Below are 26,124 nucleotides of genomic sequence, written 5' to 3' on the forward strand. Positions count from 1 at the left end.
ATCGAAATCGATCTTATAAATTCATCAAGAAAAAAATTCTCAACTTATGCACATCTACTCACTCTCTAGGGAAAAAGAAAATTTTATTGATGTGCCTCACAATTGTAACTTTACTTGTTTTTTCCTTTGAGCCCAAGATTACTCATTAGGTAGGGTTTCCATAAAGTAGAATCAATCTACAACAGGCTTTATTCCCATTCCATTACAAGTTTGTAACACCAATTTCTTGCCTAACCCTTTAGACAAAGGATATACTAAATTGAGTTTGGACTTCACAATATATTGAAGCGATATTATGTCATCCTTCAATAATCTTTTCACATGATTGTGTTTGAGACGAACTTGTCTTGACTTACCATTGTAATAATTACTTGAAGCCCGAAATATAGCAGTTTTGTTATCACAATAGATAGTCAAAGGTTATCCATCAATTGTATTAAACTCCCAAGTTTTTTGATGTCTTTTCCAAGACCTACACTAAGATGACTTCTCCAATCCCTACACTAAGGAAAGAAACTACACTAAGAGTAATACTCTTTTTCAATTCATCAAAGTCTCATGAAAATGGAAGCTAAAAGGTGTATTTATACTATTACATAACAATGACTAAAATGCCCTTAATGAAGGGTGCTCCTTTGGAGTGTAAAAGGAAGGTCTGAAAAGACCACAATGCCCTTAGTTGAGGCACCTATGTGATGTAGAAATCCCTCCTTCTCTCTTCAATTGGGACAAGGCTTTGTAATGGTTCCAAAAGGTCTTCAAGCACTTGCAAATTCGAGAATTGATCCTTTGACATTCCAAAGCTTGAACCTTCTACAAGACCTTGTAAACCTTATGCTCTTTATGCTTGTATCATCTTCTCCATCTTGAAAGGAATTTATCCCCAAATTCAGATCTTGCAAAACCAAAGAGAGAGCAAAACAAGCACACAATCCTCTTGGTAGGAGGGTTAGTATTAGTACCACACTAATATCATCAACCCATGGTTGCTCACACTTTACATACACCTACATATCTTTAAAATTTGACATGAAAAGCTTTACATAAAAGGGTATAAAGAAGTGGAGGTCAGAAACATCAAAAGAAATTGAGTATGAACTGAAACTACACCTTCCACAACTCAAAAGTATTCTGGGGTCAAATGAGAGTAGAAGACAAGGGGTTAATCTGAGGTGACCCACTCCTTTCACTAGGCTACCAAACTCACAATCATCATCATTCAAGCAGGGAAACCAGCCACCAAACTTACTACCTCTACAAAATACCAATTCAAAATTAACATGGTTATCATCATAGGCTAAGAGGTAGTATAGGAAGGAATCATGTGTGAAGACATCACCCAAGGTGCTATCATCTACAAGAGGGTCACTTGGTTCAAAAGATATAGCACATAAGGTACACAAGGATGGAATTAAATTAATTAAGCACATATGACTTCTTCCCCTCAAGTAAAACATCAACTTGGCATCCACAAGTTGGGATTTACTCAATTCAAGCACAAGTGTGTCAAGTAAGGATGCATATTTAGAAACATTATCCCAAGACAACAATGACACTTTTGCCTTGGGTTTTCAAGAATAATACTTTGCTTGTCATGTAGACCAAGCAACAAGGTGGTTGTGCCAATATCATCATATCCACATTTTGCACCAGGGTCAAATGGAAAGAGTGGCCTTAGACATAGATCTAGACAACACTCTTTTTCCCCATAGGCTCCACCCAATCTAAAAGACATACCCTCTACAATAACACACACATCATCAAAGGCAAATAGAGAGTAGAGAAAGGTGTCACACAAATCAACTTCAACTAAGGTGCCCTTATGCAAGTACTCACTAGTTCCAAGTTCATCACCACTAGGATGCTCAACATAGGAAACGCACAAAGAAAAAATAGATGGAATTTCTAAGCATGCACAACTTTCTATTTTAAGAGAGTAATCCCCACGTAGATATAAATCACCATGAGCAGCAAAGGGATTACACACAAAAACATGTTCACAAGAAGAATCACAATTCGGGTTCCCTAAATATTCAAGCAATTCAATGTCACCTTCACCCGATAGTACCTTTTCTTGGTTTCTTTGAGCAAATCTATCAATATGACTTTCACCGTATAACATGCTCAATGAATCATCTCCAATACCATGATCAACTCCATCAAATCCATCACTAACTAGAGACTTATCAAACACACCACACATATGCTCAAGTAGTAGGCTACATTCGTGAGTAGGTTGACCATCATTCACATCCTCACTAGTTGTTGGAAACTCATATATCAACGTAAACTCACCTTGGTTTTCACAAGGGTCAACTAGTGTGTGAATACTCTTATCACTTGGTAATGGAACCTTATTCAAGTTATAAGTGCTAGCACTAGATGGACCCAAATCATTCTTACGAAAAGAATTGATTTTGTCATCTACAGGATCAACTAGTGCTTGCATACTCACAACAAGAGTTTGGTCCTTATTCAGCCTAACAACATCAAGACTATCACAAAGGGAAGACTCATGCAATTCTCCTCCAAGTAAACCATCAATTACATCCACTTGGCTACTACTAGCCACATCACGATATTCTAAGTTTATAGGAGTGTAGGAGATAACATTGTTACCTTTTAGCTCACATGAGGTATGGCATTCACCTAGTTTTGGATCATGGCAGCCCATTTGTTTCTTTGGGAAGCTCTCATTACAAGGGAGTTTTTCAAGAATTCTTCCTTGCGTCACCTCTTTGTCATTTTTCCCAAAGTTGGAATTCTTAGCCGAGAGATTCATTTGATCAACAACCATGTGTTCTTGAGGAAATCTTCTTAAATCTTCCGGTGGAAGTATATTATCTTGAACCTGCACACAAGGAGAATTGATACTAGGCAAAATACTAGTATCTTGGTTAGTGGTGATTCTACTTAGATGGCATGCTTCAATCATCAATTGGCGTAGACTTTCAAGGTGCCGATGGAAATTTTCAAAAGGATTCAAGGTAGTATAAATACTATAACTATTCGGAGTGGATGATGCTGTCTTTCCATTGTTGAGGTACCTAAAAAGAGCAAAAAACAGCAAAGGCAAAAACCTACAAAACGAACAAATAAGTTAGTTCAAATAACCTCACACACTCACACTCGAATCTCACCTCACACTTGGTCTCACAAGTGTTGAATACTTGGCAATACTTGGTAAGTGAGTTGAGTGGTGAATATGCCTTGGTCCAGAATCAATTTTTGTTTGATAAGACTCAAATAAAATGATGCACGGACTTGAACCAACAAACTACTACGACTTAAAAACAAGAAAAGCACACAAAAAGCGAAGACACGAACAAAAAGGACTCAAGACTAATTATCAACCTAGTAGGTACTTACTAGTTTGCTAATTAGTGATAGAATTAACACAAAAGCAACTAGAAACAACAAATAGAAACTTAGAAATCTAATTTAGGGAAGGAAGAGAGTTTATTTGGAAGGAAAAATATTCAAGTTTGAAGCCTTTTCAAGCTTCAAAATGGATTAGAAATGAATTGGTCTCCCCTTGTACTTGTAATTGTACTTGAAGATTCCTTTTATTTTTGTTGTTTTCTTCTTTTCTTTTTTTGGCAAGACTAGGAAGCTTCTTGGAAATTGCCTAGAACAACTAGTACACTCTACTTCCTCCCTTTTCAAGATCAAACAAGAACTTTTGAATATTCTTCTCCAACAAGATATGAAGATTGAGGAAGAACAATATGAATATTCAAGAGTTGACCAAGGTTTGACCACTTGGCAAATGAACTCCGAATTCAATTTTTCTTTTAGATCTAGGTTCCTTTTGACAATACAAGGACAACCAACACAAAATCATCCACAAATCACGTCATCAACACAAACTCAAAATGGATCTCACCTCCAAAAGCTTCAAACAAGTCACAACAATGGTGGATCTAGCTCAAAAATAATCAAATCTTGTTCCAAATGTAGATCTAGACTCCCTAGTTGCTAGGGAACAAGAATCTAGCACTTGAAACCAACAAAACAACACAAAAACATATTGATCTAAGATTTAAAAATCTGCCAAAACACAAAAATGGGTTTACAATTTTTTTGTGAGGTTTTTTTGATTTTCTACACTCTTTTTTGTTAAGATTTTCTTAGATCCAAAACTTAGAGTTGTGGGAACAACTCTAATACATGACTCTGATACCAAATGATAGCCTAAAGGAAGGCTAAAACCGAAAATGGACATACAAGGAACAAAAAACAGCAACTAGAAGAAAGAGAGATAAAGAAGATTGCATAAAAATAAAGATAGATAGAAAGGCCTTTACTCCTACCAAGTGATTAACAAAAGATGGTGTATCAAACCATCAATCACTCCTCACCAATAGAAGCTCAAACCTTCCTCTTAGGTGGACCAAAGGACTCACACTCCTCAATCACACCTTTCTTGCCAAATGTTCAACATAAATGAAATCCATCAATTGTATTAAACTCTCAAGTTTTTGATGTTTTTTTCCAATACCTACACTAAGATGGCTTCTCCAAGCCCTACACTAAGGAAAGAAACTACACTAAGAGTAATACTCTTTTTCAATTCATCAAAGTCTCATGAAAATGGAAGCTAAAAAGGTCTATTTATACTATTACATTACAATGCCTAAAATGCCCTTAATGAAGGGTGCTTCTTTGGAGTGTAAAAAGAAGGTATGAAAAGACCACAATTCCCTTAGTTGAGGCACCTATGTGATGTAGAAATCCCTCTTTCTCTCTTTAATTTGGACAAGACTTTGTAATGATTCCAAAAGGTCTTTAAGAACTTGCAAATCCGAGACTTGATCCTTTGACAATCCGAAGCTTGAATCTTCTACAAGAACTTGTAAACCTTGTGCTCTTTATGCTTGTATCAAAGGTGGTATTGACTTACCCCATAATGGAACATCTATCAGCATATTCCACAGCTAATCAAATTTTTCTCCAGCATAAGACATAGAGGTAAATTTTGACTCCATGGTTGAGTGAGTAATACATGTCTGCTTCTTTGATCTCCAAGATATTGCTGCTCCTGATAAAGTGAAAATCAAGCAGTAATAGAGTTAGTCATTCAGATCAGAATTTTAAGTAACATCACTGTAGTGTTCAAAAACTTCGAGAAAGGTAGAATAATGCAGGCCAACATTAATTGTACCCTTAAGATACCTTAAAACACGAATTAAGGCATTTTAATGCTTAACTCTAGGGTTACCAGTAAACTTGCTCAAAGTTCCTACTGCATTATCAATGTATGACCTGGTACAATGCATGGGGATATATAAGACTCCTAATAATTTGAGAATATGTCAATTGATCAAGAATATCACCAAAATTTCGTACTAGTTTAATGCTAGGATCAAATGATGTAGGAGAAGGCTTATCGTCAAAATGACGAAATCTCTTTAGAACCTTCTCACTACAACTTGATTGAGTAAGAGTCAAACCATTTGCAGATCTTACAATTTTGATGCCTAAAATTACATCAGCTTCTCCAAGATCTTTATTTCAAACTGAGAAGCAAGAAAATATTTTGTTTCTTTGACTCTTTCGATAGAAGTTCCAAAGATCAATATGTCATCTACATAAAGACATATTATAACACCAGAATTTTCTTAAAATTTACTAAATATGCAGATATCTCCATAATTGATTAATTAGCCATTAGAAATCATAACTTTTCTAAAATTTTCATGTCACTGCTTTGGAGCTTATTTCTATCCATAAAGAGGTTTAAGAAGCTTACAAACTTTACGTTCTTCACCAGGAATGACAAATCCTTCTGGTTGTTTCATATAGACTTCTTCATCAAGATCTCCATTCAGGAATGCAGTCTTCACATCCATCTGATGAATCACAAGATCATGAATTACTGCTAGAGCAATCAAGAGACAAATAGAGGTCATTCAAGCTACAGGTGCAAAAGTATCAAAATAATTAATATCTTTCAATTGAGTAAATCCTTTAGCTACCAAGCGGGCTTTGTACTTATCTAAAGTACCATCAGATTTTATTTTCTTCCTAAAAAATCATCGACAACCAATTGGTTTACATTCAGGAGGAAGATCTGATAATATCCATGTATTATTAGACAGTATAGAATGTATTTCATCATCAATGGCTTCACGCCAGAAAGGAGCATTGTGTGAAGACATAGCTTCAGCATAACTTTCAGGATCCTTTTCAACCAAATAAGCTTGAAAATCAGGTCCAAAGTCTTTTGATTTGGCTGATCTTGAACTACGTCTTGGTTGACTTTCTTTCAATGACTCAACTATTTTCCTTTTTAGAGGAGAAATATAAGAACTTGCATCTTGTTCAAAAGAATCTTTTTTTCTTGAGAAATATATGCTTAAAAAGTTAGCATGTAAAGATTCAATAATTGTGTGAGGACTTGGGGTTTCAATATTTAAAAATCTATAAGTCTTACTGATTTGTGAATAACCAATAAACACACAATCTACTCCTCTATAGCCAATCTTAGTTAAATATTGATCCCGTAACCGAACATGAGCCAAGCAACCTCATACTTTAAAATAATTTATATTTGATTTTTGATTATTTCAAAGTTCATATGTAGATGCATTATGATTCCTGAAAGTAATTCTATTCAAAATATGCCATGCTGAAAGTAAGCCTTCAGTCCACAAATTTTTAGATATACCAAATCCATAAAGCATAGAATTAACCATTTCTGTGAAAGTCCTATTTTTTTTCTTTCTGCTACACCATTTTATTGTGGTGTATAGGACATGATCAATTATTTTTCAATATCTTCTTTTTAACAAAAATCAATAAAATCTAATTTTAAGTACCCTCCACCTATATCAAACCTAGATGATTTAATTTTCAAACTCAATTTATTTTCAATTTCTGCTTTATATGTTTTGAAAGTCTCAAATGTTTCAACTTTTGTTTTCAATGGAAACACATAAGTATATCTTGATTAGTCATCAGTAAAAGTGATATATAAAATACTTCTTTCCATGACATGACAAACAATCCATCTCACAAATATCAATGTGAGTTGTAAAAGTATGAAAGTCCTTTCAACTGTCTTAAGGAGCTTCTTTATAATCTTGCATTTACTAAAAGTAAGACACTTAGTAGTATGATTCTTTTCACAATCTTTGATTAATACATTATTCACCATAAGTTGAATGGATCTAAAATTCACATGTCCAAGACGTTCATGCCATAAGTCCAAAGACTCCACAAGATAAGCAAAAATATTTTTATTTTTAATATTGAGTTTAAACATTTCATTTGCAACATAACTTTTTCAACAAATATGTCATTTTTAGATAAAATAAACTTATCTTCCTCAAAAATTATTTTAAAATCATTCTTTGAAAGAAGCGTACTTGACACTAAGTTCTTTCGAATATCAGGAACATGCAATACGTCCATCAATATAACTATTTTTTCGGAATTAAATTTCAGTTCAACAGTTTCTTTTTCCACAACTTTAGTAGAGGAGGAGTTTTCCATATATACAACTTTAGCATCCCCCACTAATTCATATCTTGAAAGAATTCTAGTTACGTGATATGTGACGAGTTGTATCGGTATCTATCCACCATTCCACTTGGTCTTTCGCTACAAATTCTTCTGTGACCACTGTCACAAGATTTTTTTATTTTGATTTTCTTTTTCTTTCTTCTTTTTGGCTTTGTGAATTCTACAATCACGTGCATAGTGACCAACTTTTTGACAATGATAGCATTCACTAAATTTCAAATTGACACCATTACGCTTGAAATTTGTAGTCTTCTTTGCCTTTGAAAAAAATTTATTTTCAGATTTCTTCTTGGTTGATTTTTCTTCAACCATATGAGCTTTCATGACAGGTTCCTTCAAACTATTATTATCGCGCCATCGTTTCTCTTCTTTAATTTGCAAGTGTTGCAATAATTGTTCAAGAGTCAAATTTTTTTTTTTATAAGAGTTTGCTTTGGTACTCTTTCTAAGATGAAGTTTAGATACAATAGCACGAACATGAAAGTTTTCATCAAGAGAAATTTCAGATATACTTGTTCAGTGAATGACTTATCATCAACCATTTTGAACTCCATATAATTTGAAACGAGAAATTTCTTAGAACTCGCCTCTTCTGCTAAATAAATAGCTTGAAGAGTGTTCTATGAGGTATACTTTGTTAAAATAAAATGATAGCAAACATTCAGGTCATGTTTTCATCTCCAAAGCAAAGGGATGCAATTCTTGTCAAATTACAATTATTTTGAGTGCACAACAAGAAATACAACTAGTATTAAGGATATGTGGTTTCATTTGGGAATAAAAAATAGTCCTAGGATTATGAAAAATATAAGGCTGAACTCAACAAATCTAGACTCCAATTAAAATGTATATTTATTAGGACAAAAACTTTTTTTAAAAAAAAATATTTAAAACAAATCATGCCCATCAATTCCGTTTCTACGTAAAGTAAAATAATATCAAAGTGGGATAAGCAGACGTATCCTATAGAAAGACAAAATACAGGACAATTTTTGCACTATTTCAAACGTCTTAAAACTAGACTCGAATTCGAATCTTAGGAGAAACAAGATATAAGGAAATATGACCGGAAGGGGATAATGGTTTGTATTAAAAGTCAAGATCAAGAATGACGAACCACAGTCCCAGACCAGATGAATATATTTAAGCATGTTTATGACATTTTGAAATCAAGCTCAGGTGTAGCGCAATTTCCCAGAAAAATGACAAAACGACATGAGTCTCTAAACGAACCTGCACATCCATATTCTCACAAACAATACAGATTCATGATCGCATCCCTTTTTTTTTTAAATGGCCAGCAACACTATAACTAAGATTCCATTAACTGATTTACTAATATTAAACAAAATAAATGTTTGTTTTCTCAAAACTATCCAAGCAGTTGATCTACAAAAACTCAAAATGCAGCACTGACACCAAATTCAAATAATGACTCACATGCTTATAAAAACTAAAACAACTGATCAAGAACGCGATAAAAATAATTGGAGAGAGTCGCACCTTTGTTGGCACAGCAAATGGGAGTTGACGTCAAGACCCGACTTTGCTAAAAATTATCAAAATATGAGTTGTTTTCTTTTTTGAATTCCTTTCTTCCAACTTTTTTTTTGTGTGTGTTTTTTGCTTCTGATCTCTCTGAATTTCTGATTTTTCTCAATATTATCCCTTTTTCAGATCTTTTTATTCACTCTTCATTCAATTTTTTCTTTTTTTAAGCTTTTTTTCATGAATCTTTCCTCTTTTCTTTTTCTCTCTACTTCTCCACCTTCTTTTTCGCTCTCCTTCTCTACCTTCTTTTTCGCTCTCCTCCTTCACCTTTCTTTTCTCAGATCTTTTTTCCTCCTTTTTCCTTCTGCTTTAATTTTTTGGACTGATTGATGCTCTCCATAGGAATTGTGATTCAGCGATTTATAGCCTAAAATCCAGACTCCAAAGTTTGTATTCGAACAATAATTTAAGAAAAGCAATTTGAATTTTGAATTACTGAACAAATCTTCAGCTTCTGAAGCCATTAATGACGGATTCAAAGTCAGTAAATAAATTATTACATCATTTTGGGACTGCTTTCTCTGAATTTCGCAGATTCACAGACTGGCCATGATGAAAATAAGGGAGACGCTCGCAGATGTGGCAGGCAGCCAACTATGCTACTCTGATTCGAGGGTGGTGGAAAGGAGAAGGAACAAGTGAGATAAAACTTTGTTTGATTTTTGTGAGATTTGGATAATGAAAGATAGTGTTCCATCGATGGTAAGGGGGAGGGTGGATCTTGCTCAGAGGGGAACCTATGGCTTAATCGAGCATCTAGGTTTTTTCCTTATTTTAGGTTATGGAGGAAGAAGATAGATAACAGAGAGAGAAGGTGTCCCATTTTTTGACTAGTTTGGTACATTGATTATGACCACATACTGATGCGCATGTTTTGAAAGCTGGTAAAGGTATGATACACGTGCCTCTGATTTTGGCAGACACGGTAGGTGTACATTTAATGCACTGTTCTTTAAAATCTTGACCAATTATCGGACGATCCTAAAATATCACCTCAAAATAATAAAAATACAAATAATTATATATGTATGTGTGTATATGTGTATATATATATATATATATATATATATATATATATATATATAGAGAGAGAGAGAGAGAGAGAGAGAGAGAAATATACGGAGAAATATATTTAAAATCGATTAATTTTTGATCCGTTTGATTTTGATCGGAACAGTCCGAATTTCAAAAATATATGAAAAGGTAATTAGAGTATTAATATATATATATATATATATATATATATATAAACATTTAAAAATTTGGGACCCTCGGATTAGAAAGAAAAATTAGCGAACTAAATTAATTTGTGCTAGTTGGGTGTTTTTGGACTGGTTTTGATTCTAATCGGACGATTTTGAAGAGATTACCCCTAAAAATAATAATAGCAATAAAATAGGAAAAATAAAAATGTATGCATATACAGATAAATATGAGAAAGGTTGGTTTTAAAATGACTTTTTTTTTCATCCGGTCGAACGGTTCGAATTTAATTTAAAGAGAAGGAAAAAAGAGAAAAATAAATGCATAAATAAGAGACAGTTAAATAAATAAAAAATAAATTATATATCTACATATATAAAAATAACTAAAAATTTTGGGATCTCTCGGATTCAAAATAAATCAACAAACCAGATTAAATCGTATATGTTAAGGCGGAGTGACGAAGTGGATATAGAAATTGTACTGAGTTTTGGGGTAATTTTCTGGCTCTTGATTGAAATTTATAAAATGAGAGTTGGGCTCGAATGAAATAAAAATGAAATTAGACTATTGCTAGCCCGAATACTCTTTCTTTTATTAAATTAAATTCATTGATGCTTCTTGATATCCTAAAAATTATTTAAAATTATTTTAGTTTAAAGCATATAAATTGCAGACATAATTTATACAAACATCCGACTTAATATTTTGCGACTTTTCTGTTAACAAAATACGTATATATATATGTATATATATGTGTGTATGTGTGAAAATAAGAATATAATAAAATATATAAAAAATAAAAATATATGTACATCTTGTAAAAGATATGTTTTATGTAATAAGAAAAATATACATATAAGGTCACAATACTCCCCCGAAAATACAGTTAGAAAGAATGTGGATGCGACTATCCAAATATATATATATTTTGCGATTTTGATGTCAAAAATATTTAATTATATTCAATTAAGATAATTTTATAAATGAAAATAAATTTCCTTTTTATTAAAACTTGTAGAAATAGAAACAAAAATACGAATCTTATTTTTTATTTAATTATTTTTAAAAAAATATTTAGGTCCGAGGAGCATCGAAAAAAGTAGTTAAGGAAAAAAGGATGAGTCAAAACTGGGTGTCAACAATTGCCCCTGAGGGACCGAAGATTTGTGTGAAAATCTTTGAGCACTCATGTTGATGTAGCCAATTTTGTTTCGGGCGGAACAAAATGTTTGAAAGATTATGGCCGGGCTTCGGTTTTTTAGCTGCCTACATATCTCTGGCTCCATGAGAAATCAGGACATTTGTAGTTCGAATTGTAGCAAAATTTTGATATTTATCAAAATTTGACCCAGTATAGAATTTATGGTAACACTAGGTTCCTTCGGGATGATAACAAACTTTTAGCACGAATGAAATGGATATGGGTGCAAGTCCAAAACGGGCTGTTAAAAGTAGATGGGGGTGAGGAGATGTTGGATAGTGATATCTACTGAGGATCTTGAGAGAAAAGGAGATAACGATTTTTCAAAAATTGCCCCAGTGTCGGACTAAGATGACACTGGGTGATGACAAAGAAAATTATAAAAATAAAAACTTAAGTCAAGTGGAATTGAGTTTCTTCGCCGGAATATTTGATGTAGCTAGGGATGCTTGACATTCTGCTAGCTTGCCCCAATTTGCTGCTAAGAGGGTAGTTCCACGTTATACTGCATGGTCTTGCAAAACAGGTAAAAGGATGAAAAGTAGTTGTTGTTTAAAAATTTGTAAATTGAAATCGTAATGTAAAAAGCAGAGTTTAGATATTCAAACTAGTATTGTCTCCATTTTTGGAGGCCTCCGACTGGTGGGGCAATAATTGAAATGTAGATAGCCTCCGTCGGCTGAAATGTAAATAGCCTCCGTCGGCTGAAATATAAATAGCCTCCGTCGGCTAAAATGTAAATAGCCTCCATCGGCTGAAATGTAAATAGACTCTGACGGTGGGATATTTACCCAAAGGTAAACTGCCTCGTATTTGTCAAGGCAGCCCTCAGTCTGAACAAGATGACGGTATTGCTGCTGGAACTTAATGTTGTTGTGATAGTGATTTTCTTGCGCGCTTGGTATGGTGTGGGCCTCTGATTGCAGACAGTACTTTATTTGCTGAAATGTGATTCTCCGATATGGCAGAGTATTGGTTTGTTTATATATATTCTTTGATTTATGGTGGGGCATCCCCTTTGCTGGTGCACAACTTTTGATATGGCGGAGAGTCGTATTGCTCATTCCCATCCTTCGATATGGCAGAGGATCACTTTGCTTGCTTATGTACAGTCTTTGAAATGTGGAAATCAACTTTGTTTGCTTATATACAGTCCTTGAAATGCGGAAGCTCGACTTTGTTTGCTTATGTACAGTCCTTTGGAATACGGAAGCTTGACTTTGTTTGCTTATATACAGTCCTTGCCCTGCGGAATCTCAACTTTATTGAAGTCAGACGACACTCTCCTATTTGCAAAGTTTGTTGGGATAAGTAAATAGCCTAATCTTCTTATGAGGATCCTCTTTTCTTAGTTTTCGACCCAGGTCTTCAAAACGTGCCTGCGAAAGAATTCGAATAAAACTCTTAGAGCTTGTGAGGATTAGTATAAATATATGTAAAGAGAACAAAAGAAAGGGAAGAATATTTGGCTCTTGTCCTGATGGTAAGCTGCATGATGCCCCTGATGCTATCCCAAAGCTTGACTTGACGTAGCCTTCCAATTCCTGTTTTCCTGCGCTCAAACAAAAATTCTTAGTTGGGAGGGGGTGTTGGTTTGTGTCGCCTTGGGGATCCTGGCTTTGTTTTCAGAATCCTCCAACACTCCTCCGGTTGCTCAATCACTCCCAAATCTGGAGTCTCAGTAGGTGGGAAAGTTGAAAGTATGGTGAAAAATACATATATGTATATATGTTTTCGCAAATATATTATGTATATATTAAGTATATATAGTACTCCTTTATTGTTTTTAGATTATGACATATTCAGAAATTCGTTAAACCTCTGTTTGTTGATCGTGACCCATGTAGCTTTATCCTTCGGGTGGAGCTTCTCTGACTTTGTCGATGCTATGACGACTCTAGCGGTGAGATTGCTCATATTCTGGGGCTACACTACGAGCGACAGGGGATTTTCCTAAAGGTAAAACTGAACCTTTTAGGTTGCCTTCGTATCCTTATAATAGGAATCAGGTCTGTACGTAGTTCAATTACAAAAAAAAAGTAAAAATATGCAGTGCAGTGACCGATCCTGACTCAGGCTGCCTACGTATCCTAAGAATAGAAATCAGGTCATAACGAAGTTTGATACAAAACATAAAGTAAAATAATATAATGACCGGGCCTGACTCAGGTTGCCTACGTATCCAAGTGGAATCAGGTCAGGCTGTAGTTCAGTATAAAAGATAAAGTAAAATAGTACAATGACCAGGCCTGACTCAGGCTGCCTACGTATTCAAGTGGAATCAGGTCAGGCCGTAGTTTAGTACAATGAAAAGGTAAAAATATGAAGGGACCGAATCCGATGTGGATTACCTACGTATCCCACAGTGGGAAGTCAGGTTGAGCATAGTTCTAAATACATGAAAGGATGATGCTTTTGGGTTTTCTAAGGAGACCGAACCCTATGTGGGATGCCTACATATCCCGTCGTGGGAAATCAGGATAATACGTAGTTCTGTTACATTAGAGAAAAATGCAAAAAGTACAAAGAAACAACTAGTCCTAATGTCTTCAAATATAGTACTTCTTGATGGCGTCTGAGTTGATCGGCTTCATGCTTATTATTCCGTCCATTTTTGTAAGGATTACTGCTCCTCCTGAGAGTACTCGATGAACTATGTAAGGGCCTTGCCAATTTGGCGCAAATTTCCCTTTGGCTTCATCTTGGTGAGGGAATATCTTCTTCAATACTAACTGTCCCAGTGTGAATCGACGAGGCTTGAATTTCTTGTTGAATGCCTTGATCATTCTATTTTGATAGAGTTGACCGTGACAGACTGCATCCAATCTCTTCTCTTCAATAAGCATCAACTGCTCGATCCTGCTACAAATCCATTCAGCATCGTCTAGACCCACCTCCTGAATGACTTTCAATAAAGGTATCTCTACTTCTGCAGGTATCATTGCTTTCGACCCATAAACCAGCATGTAGGGAGTTGCCCCAGTAGAAGTTCTGATTGTGGTACGATATCCAAGTAAAGCATATGGCAACTTCTCATGCCATTCTCTATTACTGTCTACTATCTTCCTCAAAATCCTCTTGATATTATTATTTGTAGCTTCAACTGCTCCATTTATTTGTGGTCAATATGCCGTGGAACTTCGATGAGAGATCTTAAACCTTTCGCAAATCTCTCTCATCAGTTCTCTATTAAGATTGGATCCATTAGCTGTTATGATTGATTCTAGAATTCTAAATCGGCAAACTAAGTTGTTCCGAGCAAAATCTACTACCACATTCTTGATTACGACCTTATGTGTCGAGGCCTCAACCCACTTTGTGAAGTAATCGATAGCGACCAAGATAAAACGGTGTCCATTGAACGCAGAAGGTTCTATGGGCCCAATAACATCCATGCCCCAAGCAGCAAACGGCCAAGGAGAACCCATCACATTGAGTTCATTTAGAGAAACTCGTATAAAGTCTCCATGAACCTGACATTGGTAACACTTCTGCACTAATTGAATGCTATCCCTCTCCATGGTCATCCAAAAGTATCCAGCTCTCAAAACCTTCTTCGCAAGCATGAAACCGTTCATGTAGGGTCTATAAGTTCCTGCATGTATCTTCTCTAACAATCTTGTGGCCTCTGTGGCATCGATGCATCGTAGAAATCCTAGGTCTGGAGTCCTCCTATATAGGATTTCCCCATTGAGAAAGAATTGATTGGCCATCCTTCTTAAAGTCCTCTTCTATTTGCCAGTAGCGCCTTCTGGATATCCTCCTACTCCAAGTAACCTCTTAATGTCATAGTACCACGGCTTTCCATCTGGCTCTTCATCTACATGGAAACAGTAGGCTTATTGGTCGTGTATCTCCAATTTAATGGGATCGATGTAATTCTTATCTGGATGCTGAATCATTAAAGATAGTGTCGCAAAGGCATCGGCGAACTCATTTTGAATTCGATGGACATGCTTGAATTCGATCTTCGTAAACCTTTTGCTCAATTCCTTAATACATTGCACATAAGGAAGGATTTTGACATTCTTGGTGGTCCATTCTCCTTGCACTTGATGGATCAACAAATCTGAATCTCCTATCACCAATAGCTTTTTAATGTCCATGTCTATGGCCATCCTAAGCCCGAGAATGCAAGCCTCATATTCTGCCATGTTATTCGTGCAAGGAAACCTAATCTTTGTCGAGATTGGGTAATGTTGACCTATTTTTAAAACTAGGACTGCTCCAATTTCGACTCCTTTGAAGTTCGCTGCTCCATCAAAAAACATCCTCCATCAATCATACGACTCTGAGATATCTTCTCCTGTGAACAACACCTCTTCGTCAGGAAAGTAAGTATTGAGAGTCATGTAATCTTGATCCACTGGATTTTCTGTGAGGTGATCGGCCAAAGCTTGTCCTTTGATGGCTTTTTGTGTCTCGTACACAGTGTCAAACTCACTCAACAAGATCTGCCATTTTGCCAACTTTCCAGTAGGCATTGGCTTCTGAAATATGTACTTGAGTGGATCCATTCTCGAAATTAAGTACGTGGTATACACGGACAGGTAGTGCCTTAACTTTTGCGTAACCCAGGTCAATGCACAACAGGTCCGCTCCAATAATGTATACCTAGCTTCATACGGTGTGAATTTATTACTCAGGTAGTAAACGGCTTGCTCTTTCCTCCCTGTATCATTATGCTTCCCTAACACACATCCAAAGGCATTATCCATAATAGACAGATATAGCAACAACGACTTTCCTGGTTTTGGTGGAACCAATACTGGTGGGTTAGACAAATATTCCTTGATTTTGTCAAAAGCCTCCTGACATTCTTCAGTCTATCCAGTGGCGACATCTTTCTTAAACAACTTGAATATTGGTTCAAAAATTATTGTGGACTGAGCTATGAACCGACTAATGTAATTGAGTCTTCCCAAGAAGCTCATTACGTCCTTTTTGGTCTTAGGAGGTGGTAAGTCTTGGATTGCTTTTATCTTGGATGGGTCCAACTCTATACCTCTCCTACTAATAATGAATCCCAATAAATTTCCTGCGGGAACTTCAAAGGTGCATTTAGCTGGGTTCAACTTTAGGTCGTACCTTTGTAGCCTTTCAAAGAACTTTCATAAATCATCCAAATAATCCAAACTCCTTTTAGATTTGATGATGACATCATCCACGTACACTTCGATTTCTTTGTGAATCATATCGTGGAAAAGATTAGTCATGGTCCTCATGTACGTTGCACCGGCATTCTTGAGTCCAAATGGCATTACCCTGTAGTAGTATACTCCCTACGGAGTGATGAAGGCTATTTTTTCTACATCATTCTCGTTCATCAAAATTTTATAGTATCCCACAAAACAATTAACAAATGACTACAACTCATGTTTCGCGCAATTATCAATGATAATGTGAATGTTTGGGAGAGGAAAATCATCTTTTGGACTAGCCTTGTTGAGATCCTGATAATCTACACATATTCTTATTTTCCCGTCCTTCTTGGGTATGAGCACGATGTTGGCCAGACAGGTGGGATAAGTTGTGACCCTCACGACATTGGCTTCTATCTGCTTGGTCACCTCCTCCTTGATTTTCAAACTCAAATCGGGTTTGAATTTCCTCATTTTTTGCTTCACCTGTGGACATGTAGGGTTAGTCGGTAATCGATGCGAGACGATATTGGTATTTAAACCAGGCATGTCATCGTAAGACCAAGCAAATATATCAATGTATTTCTTGAGCATAATTATCAATTCCTGCTTTGTTTCGGCCTCCAATTGTATGCTGACTCGTATTTCCTTTGCCGTTTCTTCGTCACCCAAATCGATGACTTCAGTTTCATCCATATTAGGCTTCTTTTGACTCTCAAGTTGCTCGATCTCCTGCGGTAGGTTTTCAGGCATCATTCTCTCATCGTACTCCTTGTAACCTTGTTCATTGCTTGTACTTTGCTCAACGGATTTGTTACATGTCATAATCATGGAACGAGGATTTTTATTAACATTTATGCTAAAAAATATAAAAAGCAAGTAAAGTAAATAGATATTAAAAATAGGAAAATAAGTTTTAAAAATAAGGACTTTTTATTAACAAAGGCACTGGACTTTGGCAAGAGGCAGGTGGCAAAAGAGCTTCGGCATGATTCAAGCCTCGTTGATCGTGCAAATAAAATATTTTTTTTTCTTTTTTTTTTTAAACAACAACAGTCCCACACTACCAAGACTCCTTACGAAACAGGGATGGGCTGGTGGTCCAGTTCTGCAAGGCTTCTCCAGGTTCGGCATCACGGATGGTGAGCTTCTTGAAAGCTATCTCCGATTCTTCTTCGATCACGGCCACAAACAAATTTCCTATTCCTTCTATGATATCTTCATCATCGGTTTGTTCTGAAACCAGGACTTGGGCTGGCACAAATATCGTCATTCTAAATCTTTTACTGCAGGCTACTCCAGAAATAGGCTCATATCCAAGCCCTGTAGTACCCTTCTGTTGCTTTAATTGGATTAGCTCGACTATACCATCAGCTCTGGGTCCTAGTCCTGTCTTGGGCTGATACCCATATTTCAACATCTCTGACGCAACCATCTTTTCAGCATTCGACATTTTTGCTTCAGTTGGCATTACTTCCTCATTGATCTTTGCTGATTGCATGATCTCCAGAGTATGGAAAGTGGCTTCGTCTAACTCCTCGGTTACTGGGATTGAATTGACAGAATAAATGGATGACTGAGTTCTCCATGGACAACAACTTTTGTGCGACCTCATTCAAACTTCACGCACTGATAGAGAGTAGAAGGAATGACTCTTGCCATATGGACCCATGGTTTCCCCAGCAACAGGTTGTAGCTAGATGACACATCCATGACCTGAAATAGGATAGGAAATTCTATTGGTCCTATCTGCAGTGTTAAGTAAATGTCTCCGATGACACTCTTTTGCAACCTATCTAAGGCTCTAACCTTCACCCAACTCTCCCTTATATCTTCTATATTCACACCCAAATCCCTCAAAGTGGATAATGGACAGATATTATAACCCGAACCATTATCGATCAAGACCCTATTCACAATCTTGTCATGATATCTGACCGCAATATGGAGTGCTTTGTTGTGTACAGCCCCTTCTGATGGTAACTCATCATCATGGAAAGAAACCTTATTTGCCTCTACCTCTCGCTCGATTGCTGCGGCCAAAGTCTCGCTAGTGTTCTCCTTTGGTATGCTAATCCCAGATAACACTTCCATCAAAGTATTTCTATGGGCTTCAGAACTCATAAGCAAGGACATAACGGATATGTGGGCCGGTGTCTTCTTGAGTTGATCCTCGACTGAATAGTCCTTAGGCTGCATCATTTTCCAAAATTCTACAGCTTCAACATCTGTGATATTTCTCCTTGGGTTTTGATCTTTCCCAAGAACCCCACGGTTTGGTTCCTCTGGTGCATAACACTTTCCCGACCTGGTCATCTCTTGAGCCGCAATAGCTTCTATCAATTTTCCCTTGGTTTTAGCTCGATAATCCTACGGGACTGCCTTAGTGTCATGGTCGGTCCTTCCAGTGGATAAATTAGTCACTACAACTCTCGGTTGGTAGGTATGAACAGTTATAGGCTCCCTCAACTAAACTGTGATAAATGGTTGTGATGGGAATACAGTGGGGATCTCCTCTACGCTCCATGTGGGCATAATAGTTTCTTCCAAATCATACTCCTCTAGAGTAATCATATTGACTTCCCGATTTTCATGATTTGGGAAGGAGTTATTGTTCACATTGGGAGCTGCGGTGGTGCATTTGATGATATCCCTTCTTATCAGAGACTCAATTTGATTCTTCAAGATGTAACAGTCTTCTGTGTCATACCCCTGGACTCCTGAGTGATAGGCGCACCGCTTGCTACCGTCAAAGTTTTGAGAGGTCGGATCAGGGTCCTTTCCCTCAATTGGATGCAACAAACCGGCATCCCCCAACCTTTCAAACAACTATCCTAAAGGTTCTACAATCAGTGTGTAGGTGCGGGTATTTTTGGCTTTAAAGTTTGGACGTGGTCTGGGTGCATAAGCTAGTCTATTTTGGTGAATTGGAGCTTGGACAGGGGCATATGGTCTTGGTGGATTCTGGTATGCTAGAGCTCGAGGTAGATTATAATGCGGTTGAGTATTGTACACTAGGACGTGCACAATAATTTGGGGATTGTTAGGGTAATGGTGGGAAGAATTTCCAGGTTGGTAGTATGGTGTGACGGCTGAGATGTCTTCCCTCTTTTTCTTGTTACCATTACTGGAACCAGTCTGCATGGCCTTACTCGCATCTTGCAATGCAGCCATAGATTGGATTTTCCCCGACTTGATACCTTCTTCTATGAAATCTCCCATTTTGACCAATTCTGCAAACTTTTATCTCATCATCGATATCATCTTGTCAAAGTAAATTCCCTCTTGTGCTCGGATAAAATATTTGGAAAGCTCATTTTTATCCAGTGGAGGCTGGATCCTTGCAGCCTCGGTCCTCCAACGCCATGCGTATTCTTGAAATGATTCGAACGACTTTTTCTGTATGTTAGCCAATGATAACCTGTCTGGAGCAATCTCAGTGTTAAATCTAAAATGACTCATGAAATCCTCAGCTATTTCACGCCAGTCATGCCACTTACGAAGGTCTTGTCGGGTGTACCAAGTCAAAGCTTCTCCCAACAAAATCCGAATGAACAGCTTCATTCTCAACTTCTCATTCCTTCCTACCCCGACCAACTTGTCGCAGTAAGCCCTTAGGTGTGCATGCAGGTCACTCTTTTTGTCAAACATATTAAACTTTGGTGGTTTGTATCCCACTGGCATGTCGATGTTTGGATGAATGCATAAGTCTTCGTAGTCCAAAATTTCAGTCCCTCTGGTGACTTGTATATTTTTGAATGCTCTCTTTAGACTCTTAAGCTGGGCTGCTATCGACCCTTCTTCACTTGACTGGACACCTTTTCCTAGCCCCGCATACCAATCATCCTTATATGGAACCTTAAAAGTCGCAGATATTGCGAAGGCAGGAGCTTCGATAGTGTATACAGGTGGCACAGGTATCTCACAAGTGACATGTGCCTCGGGTATGTGCTGCATCTCTGGATGGATCAGAACAGTAAGGTTGTGAGTAGGAAATGGATAACCAGGCACCGTTACGGCAGTGGGTTGGAATGCAGGCGGTGCTTGAACCTGTGGTATACTTGCTTGGTTAGCAGAAACGCCTGGAGGTTATTCAATACTTGGAGCCTGCGGATGAGCGGGAAAGCTAACTATTGTAAGCTTGGTTAGATCCCACATTTGACGGAGTTCTTCTTTTAGGACCTCGATTTCCTATGCCATATTGGCCATTTGATCATCGTTCTGAGTATCCGACGGCCTTTGAGAACTCTCGACGTCATCCACTGGGATCATCGAGGCCTTGTCTCTATTAGTCATTTTGTCTTTCAATCGAAGGTTGTATTGGGATTCCGCCAGTTTTCCAGTTGACACAAATCAACTTTTCTTTTTCTTTTTTTCGGGGAATTAATAAGCAAAAGGAAAGATAGAAAAAAAAAGGAAACTATGTTAGTTTGGGCAATAATGAAAATGTAACAAGTAATTAACACATATATACACCAAGTTGGCAACATCCAAACGCGTCCTAATATAGAGCCTCTTTTTTGCCAAAGGTAGGCCTACGTTTCAATCAATTTGATGATAAACGATCTATTTAAACACATTTAGATTTGAGAATAATCACAAATTTCATTGATCAATGGTGTTTCAAAATGTTACATAAAAATAGATCAACAACAGCTTGAAAGAAAATGAAAGGATGGCCGCAAGGGCTTACAATGGGGTAGGCCATGTGGCTCTTTTTAGGGAATAAAAAAATACAATAGGAAAGGAAGTCTAAGGCCAAGTGGGTCCGTCGTCATCATCATCTCCTGGGCACAAAAAATAGTCCATGAAATCTTGATTATTTATCAGCCACTTTGGGTAGTCTGAATTATCCTCATTCCTCACGGATTGGTCGCCTAGTTCCTCGTTTGTTCCTTCCCTAACATCATCATTATCGTCTGGAGGAATCATGTAATCCATCGATCTCGAAACTACCTGTCGGTACATGGAGGTGGTAAGATACATGTGAGGTAGTATTTTCCTCGCCACCTGACAAACCATGCCATAGTCCACCAACCCAAGAATCCTTTCCCAGCTTGGTCGTGTTATTGTACCTCCTTCTACTTTCCATGCGTAATACCCTGAGGTGCACCAAGTTTTTTGTCCAATTTCTACTGAAAGTATGTTCATCCACATTTCTTGCAGCTTTGTATTTCTGTCCCAAGGCACTTGTTTTTCATAAGTAATTTCCGTTGGGCCTATGGGCGACCATAAAGGGATGTTTTGTTCTATGCCGAATTAACGTAGAACTCTAAGTGGAGCGTATGGTTGGATTCCTTCCAACCCAATCAGATCAATAAAATAACTGGTGTACCTTCTCAACAGTGCTCTCCCTGTGATCTCAGGAAGCTTCCATTGGATGGCATCTCCCATGAGGTACGTCAGATAAGCCCGCCATTTTTCTGGTCCTAGTGGTGGCTCCCAAAATCTCAACCTCTGTTCATGGTTTTATATCATGTTGGGGACGTCCTCTAAGTTGTCTCCGATTGGATCCCATTGATAGAAGTGTTCCACGGCCCAGAATTGAAGTAGCAAGTTACATCCACCAAAGAAATCATTTTCTCTCGAGCAAGCAGACAAAGCTCAGAATAATTCTGCCAGCAGCATTGGCACTAACTTCAGTTTCTCAAAACTAGTGAACATGGTATTAACCAAAAGCATCAAGTTGATATTTATATGGCCCCTTCTTCAAGGAAAAACTAGAAATCCCAGTAAGGCAAGTGCGAAAGCCATAGGGCGAACACTCTCCCATTTTGTTCTGCTACAAGTAAAGTCCTCTCGGTGATGGTCATAGCTCATTTGATATCCAAATCTTTGAAACAGGTAACCCAAGTTAACCCAACCGTATCTGCTGCTCCTCGGTGCACGGTTTTCCTGTAAACCTAAAGTATGCAAAAATCCATTGCCGGTCATGGCTGATGGGACTAACGACAGCCTCCCTTCAAGAGGAAAATCCGTAAGGCTACTGATGTCTTCCAAAGTTGGGGTGATTTTGAAGTCTGTAAACTAAAATATCGGTGTGGACGGATCCCAAAACTCAACCAATAGTTGCACGAGTGCTTCGTTGGTCTGAATATCCATGAGGAACACCAAAAAGCCTAAGTGTTCTCTGACTTCGGCCCCATGCACGGCTTGAATATTTTGCCACCAGGTTTGTAAGTTTTGGAGGACTGAGGCAATCATTTGGATATTTAGTAAGGTTTGGTTGGTATTCAACTGAAAGAAAGGGTAAATGATATGATAAGTCTTTTATCTCAAATCCATTATGTGTTTTAGTTTAGACCGTCAACATCAATCATCACATAAAATAGGTCTACAGGTTTGTAACCTTTGACAAAAAGGTGGTTTCCTAATTGCGATGACAATTCCTTGGACCATCACGTCTAAGGTTTATGCAACATGACCTATTTCTAGAGTAAGATTTTTTTTTCTAAAAATTTCGAGAGTGGGACTGAATATTTGCGAAAAGGCGCACCAACCTAATTGTACCAACTCTGAAACTAAGGAATCCAAAGAGGTTTCGGAGGAATGCAGGTGCACCCCTTGCGTGTTCAGTGTGTGAATTGTGTACGACCAACACTCTATAGGAATAATGCAAGTGATAAAGCGATAACAAGCAGTGTTATACAAACAAATAAGGAACGCAAGTTCGGATTTGGCTTGTATCCTTTCACAGAAAGCATGATATAAACAATGACCAAGTAAATAACACAATAAAGCACGAAATTCTAAACTAAGCATGTTAAGGTTAAAACCTAAGTTCAAAGCATCCCTAGCAGAGTCGTCATTCTGTCGATCCCTATTCCGAACAGGTCAAAATAATACACGACGTATGGTGGTAGGTCGTGACTCTTGGGATTAAAAAAAAATATTTTTTAGAGTTGCCACCTAACTTTTTAGGAAAATTAGGAAAAAACTTTTTTACTGTAAAACTCTGCTTTAGTCTATCGAAACGTTTTAGAGATTCTGAGTAAGGATTTTGGTTACTCGAGGGGAACGTGTTAGGCACCCCTCAGAGCCTATCCGAAGATAGTCCTTACACTTAGTTTAGAAAAATATTAGAAAACTTTATTTTTGCTATTTGCTTAAGACAGTGATAGAAGAATTTAGCATCATTTTACATTATTTAGGAAGAAATGTAAGGTTCAATAAACATAACACTACCACGTACGAAAAGATAATATGATTACTATGGAAATAAGAATGATAATATAAATTTTTATAGAAGTCTTATAATACTATTAGGGAATTTGAAGAGATATTCGAAATAAAATATCCAATTTAATTATTTATGAAAATAAGCAAAGTATTTTAAAGCATGGAGTTTATTACGAAATGTGTTTTTAAGAGTACAAAATAGGTAATCATGTTGAAAAATAATAACGACGACAATGATAATAATAATAATAATAATGATAATTAGAATAATAATACTAATATTGATGATATATTTACAAAACAATGATAACTATGGTGCAAATAGTAAAATAGACTATAATAATGCCGAAAATAATTTTAATAGTATCGAAAATAATGTACCTCATACGTAGTAGCGGATGAATATTTATACCTTGCATTTCTTTCCTTTTGGATCTGAAAATTCTAATAGCGTTTGTAAAATATAACATGTTAGCATTATTTATTTAATCAAGTTGAAATCAGTGATTTAAATCTAAGGTTGGCGACTTACTTTCTTGCTAATTAATTTTGAAAAATTATTTTTTCTAAAAATATAGGAATTACTACTTCTGTTTTATTAGCAAATCTCTTTAAAGTGACTAACTAACCATTTGGCCAAGTTTAAGGCTTGCTAGCCTTTTGAAGCGAATTTATTTCTATGAACTAACTACTTAAGCGTTAATCACAACAATATGATGATATCTTCAACTAAAGTATCGGTATTTAATAAAGGAGTAAAATAATAATAAGCCCATAAAGTTGTCTCAAGCAAAGTAAATAAATACAGGGTTAGTAAATAAAACTCAACATGGGGATATAAATTAAATCGGGAGGCAATAAAGAATAATAAACTCGGCTTAGAAGCTTAAACTCCTATTTTTGCGGGATTTCGAGGCTCTGCACTCCTATTAGCATTTGACCCGATGTTTGGTCAAAGTGAGTTCCATTGAGGAACCACAACTCTCGAGTACATGTAAAATAAAATAATAAGGAGTTAGTGACCAATCAACAACCATAAAATTACAATAATACATTAAGAAAAGGGCATATAAGCATAGGAATATTGTATTCAAACGAGCAGAACATGACTATGAGGTATACTTTATTAAAATAAAATGATAGCAAACATTCAGGTCATGTTTTCATCACCAAAGCCAAGGGATGCAATTCTTGGCACATTACAATTGTTTTGAGTGGACAACTAGAAACATAACTAGTATTAAGGATATGTGGTTTCATTTGGGAATAAAAAATAGTCCTAGGATTATGAAAAATACAAGGCTGAACTCAACAAATCTAGACTCCAATTCAAACGTATATTTATTAGGACAGGAAAACTTTTTTTTTTTAAAAAAAAAAAGGTTAAAACAAATCATACCCATCAATTTCGTTTTTAGGTAAAGTAAAATAATATCAAAGTGGGATAAGCAAACGTATCCTATAGAAAGAAAAAATACAGGACCATTTTTGTACTATTTCAAACGTCTTAAAACTAGACTCGAATTCGAATCTTAGGAGAAACAAGATATAAGGAAATATGACCAGAAGGGGATAGTGGTTTGTATTAAAAGTCGAGATCAAGAATGACGAACCGCAGTCCCAGACCATATGAATATATTTAAGCATGTTTTTGATCTTTTGAAGTCAAGCTCAGGTGTACCGCAATTTCCCATAAAAACGATAAAACGATATGAGTCTCATAACGAACCTACACATCCATATTCTCACAAACAATACAGATTCATGATCGCATCCCTTTTCAAAATTAAAAATGGCCAGCAACACTATAACTAAAATTTCATTCACTGATTTACTAATCTTAAACAAAATAAATGTTTGTTTTCTCAAAACTATCCAAGCAGTTGATCTACAGAAACTCAAAATGCAGCAATGACACCAAATTCAAAGAATGACCCGCATGCTTATAAAAACTAAAAAAGCCAATCAAGAACGCGATAAAAATAATTGGATAGAGTCGCACCTTTGTTGGCGCAGCAAATGGGGGTTGACGTCGAGTTTTTCGGCTACCTCAAACTCAATTTGAGACACAAAATTTAGCATAAAATTGAAAGAAAACCAGCTATCGCAAGACCCGACTTTTCTAAAAATTATCAAAATATGAGCTTTTTTCTTTTTTTTGACTTCCTTTCTTTCAATTTTTTTTTGTGTGTGTGTTTTGCTTTTGATCTCTCTGAATTTCTGATTTTTCTCAATATTCCCTTTTTCAGATCTTTTTTTTTCACTCTTCACTCAATTTTTTTATTTTTTAGCTTCTTTTCACGAATCTTTCCTCTTTTT

At 36.5% G+C, this 26,124-nt stretch overlaps 1 protein-coding gene and 1 long non-coding RNA gene across 2 annotated transcripts; both read right to left on the bottom strand.

The window, feature by feature from the left end:
* Window positions 1-4,644: 4,644 nt before the first annotated feature.
* LOC107861127 lies at window positions 4,645-9,289 on the bottom strand. Its single transcript, XR_001671745.2, has 3 exons — window positions 9,031-9,289; window positions 5,753-5,852; window positions 4,645-5,041 (listed from the first exon to the last, which is right to left on the bottom strand). It is a non-coding gene; the product is annotated as an uncharacterized LOC107861127 (long non-coding RNA).
* Window positions 9,290-14,034: 4,745 nt separating this feature from the next.
* On the bottom strand, window positions 14,035-15,198 carry LOC124896243. The gene is made up of 2 exons (XM_047407780.1): window positions 14,645-15,198; window positions 14,035-14,476 (listed from the first exon to the last, which is right to left on the bottom strand). The coding sequence occupies exons 1-2, from the start codon at window positions 15,196-15,198 to the stop codon at window positions 14,035-14,037; spliced, it is 996 nt and encodes a 331-aa protein (XP_047263736.1).
* Window positions 15,199-26,124: the final 10,926 nt, after the last annotated feature.

Source organism: Capsicum annuum, chromosome 2 (assembly GCF_002878395.1).
Source record: "Capsicum annuum cultivar UCD-10X-F1 chromosome 2, UCD10Xv1.1, whole genome shotgun sequence".
NCBI classification, from domain to species: domain Eukaryota; kingdom Viridiplantae; phylum Streptophyta; class Magnoliopsida; order Solanales; family Solanaceae; genus Capsicum; species Capsicum annuum.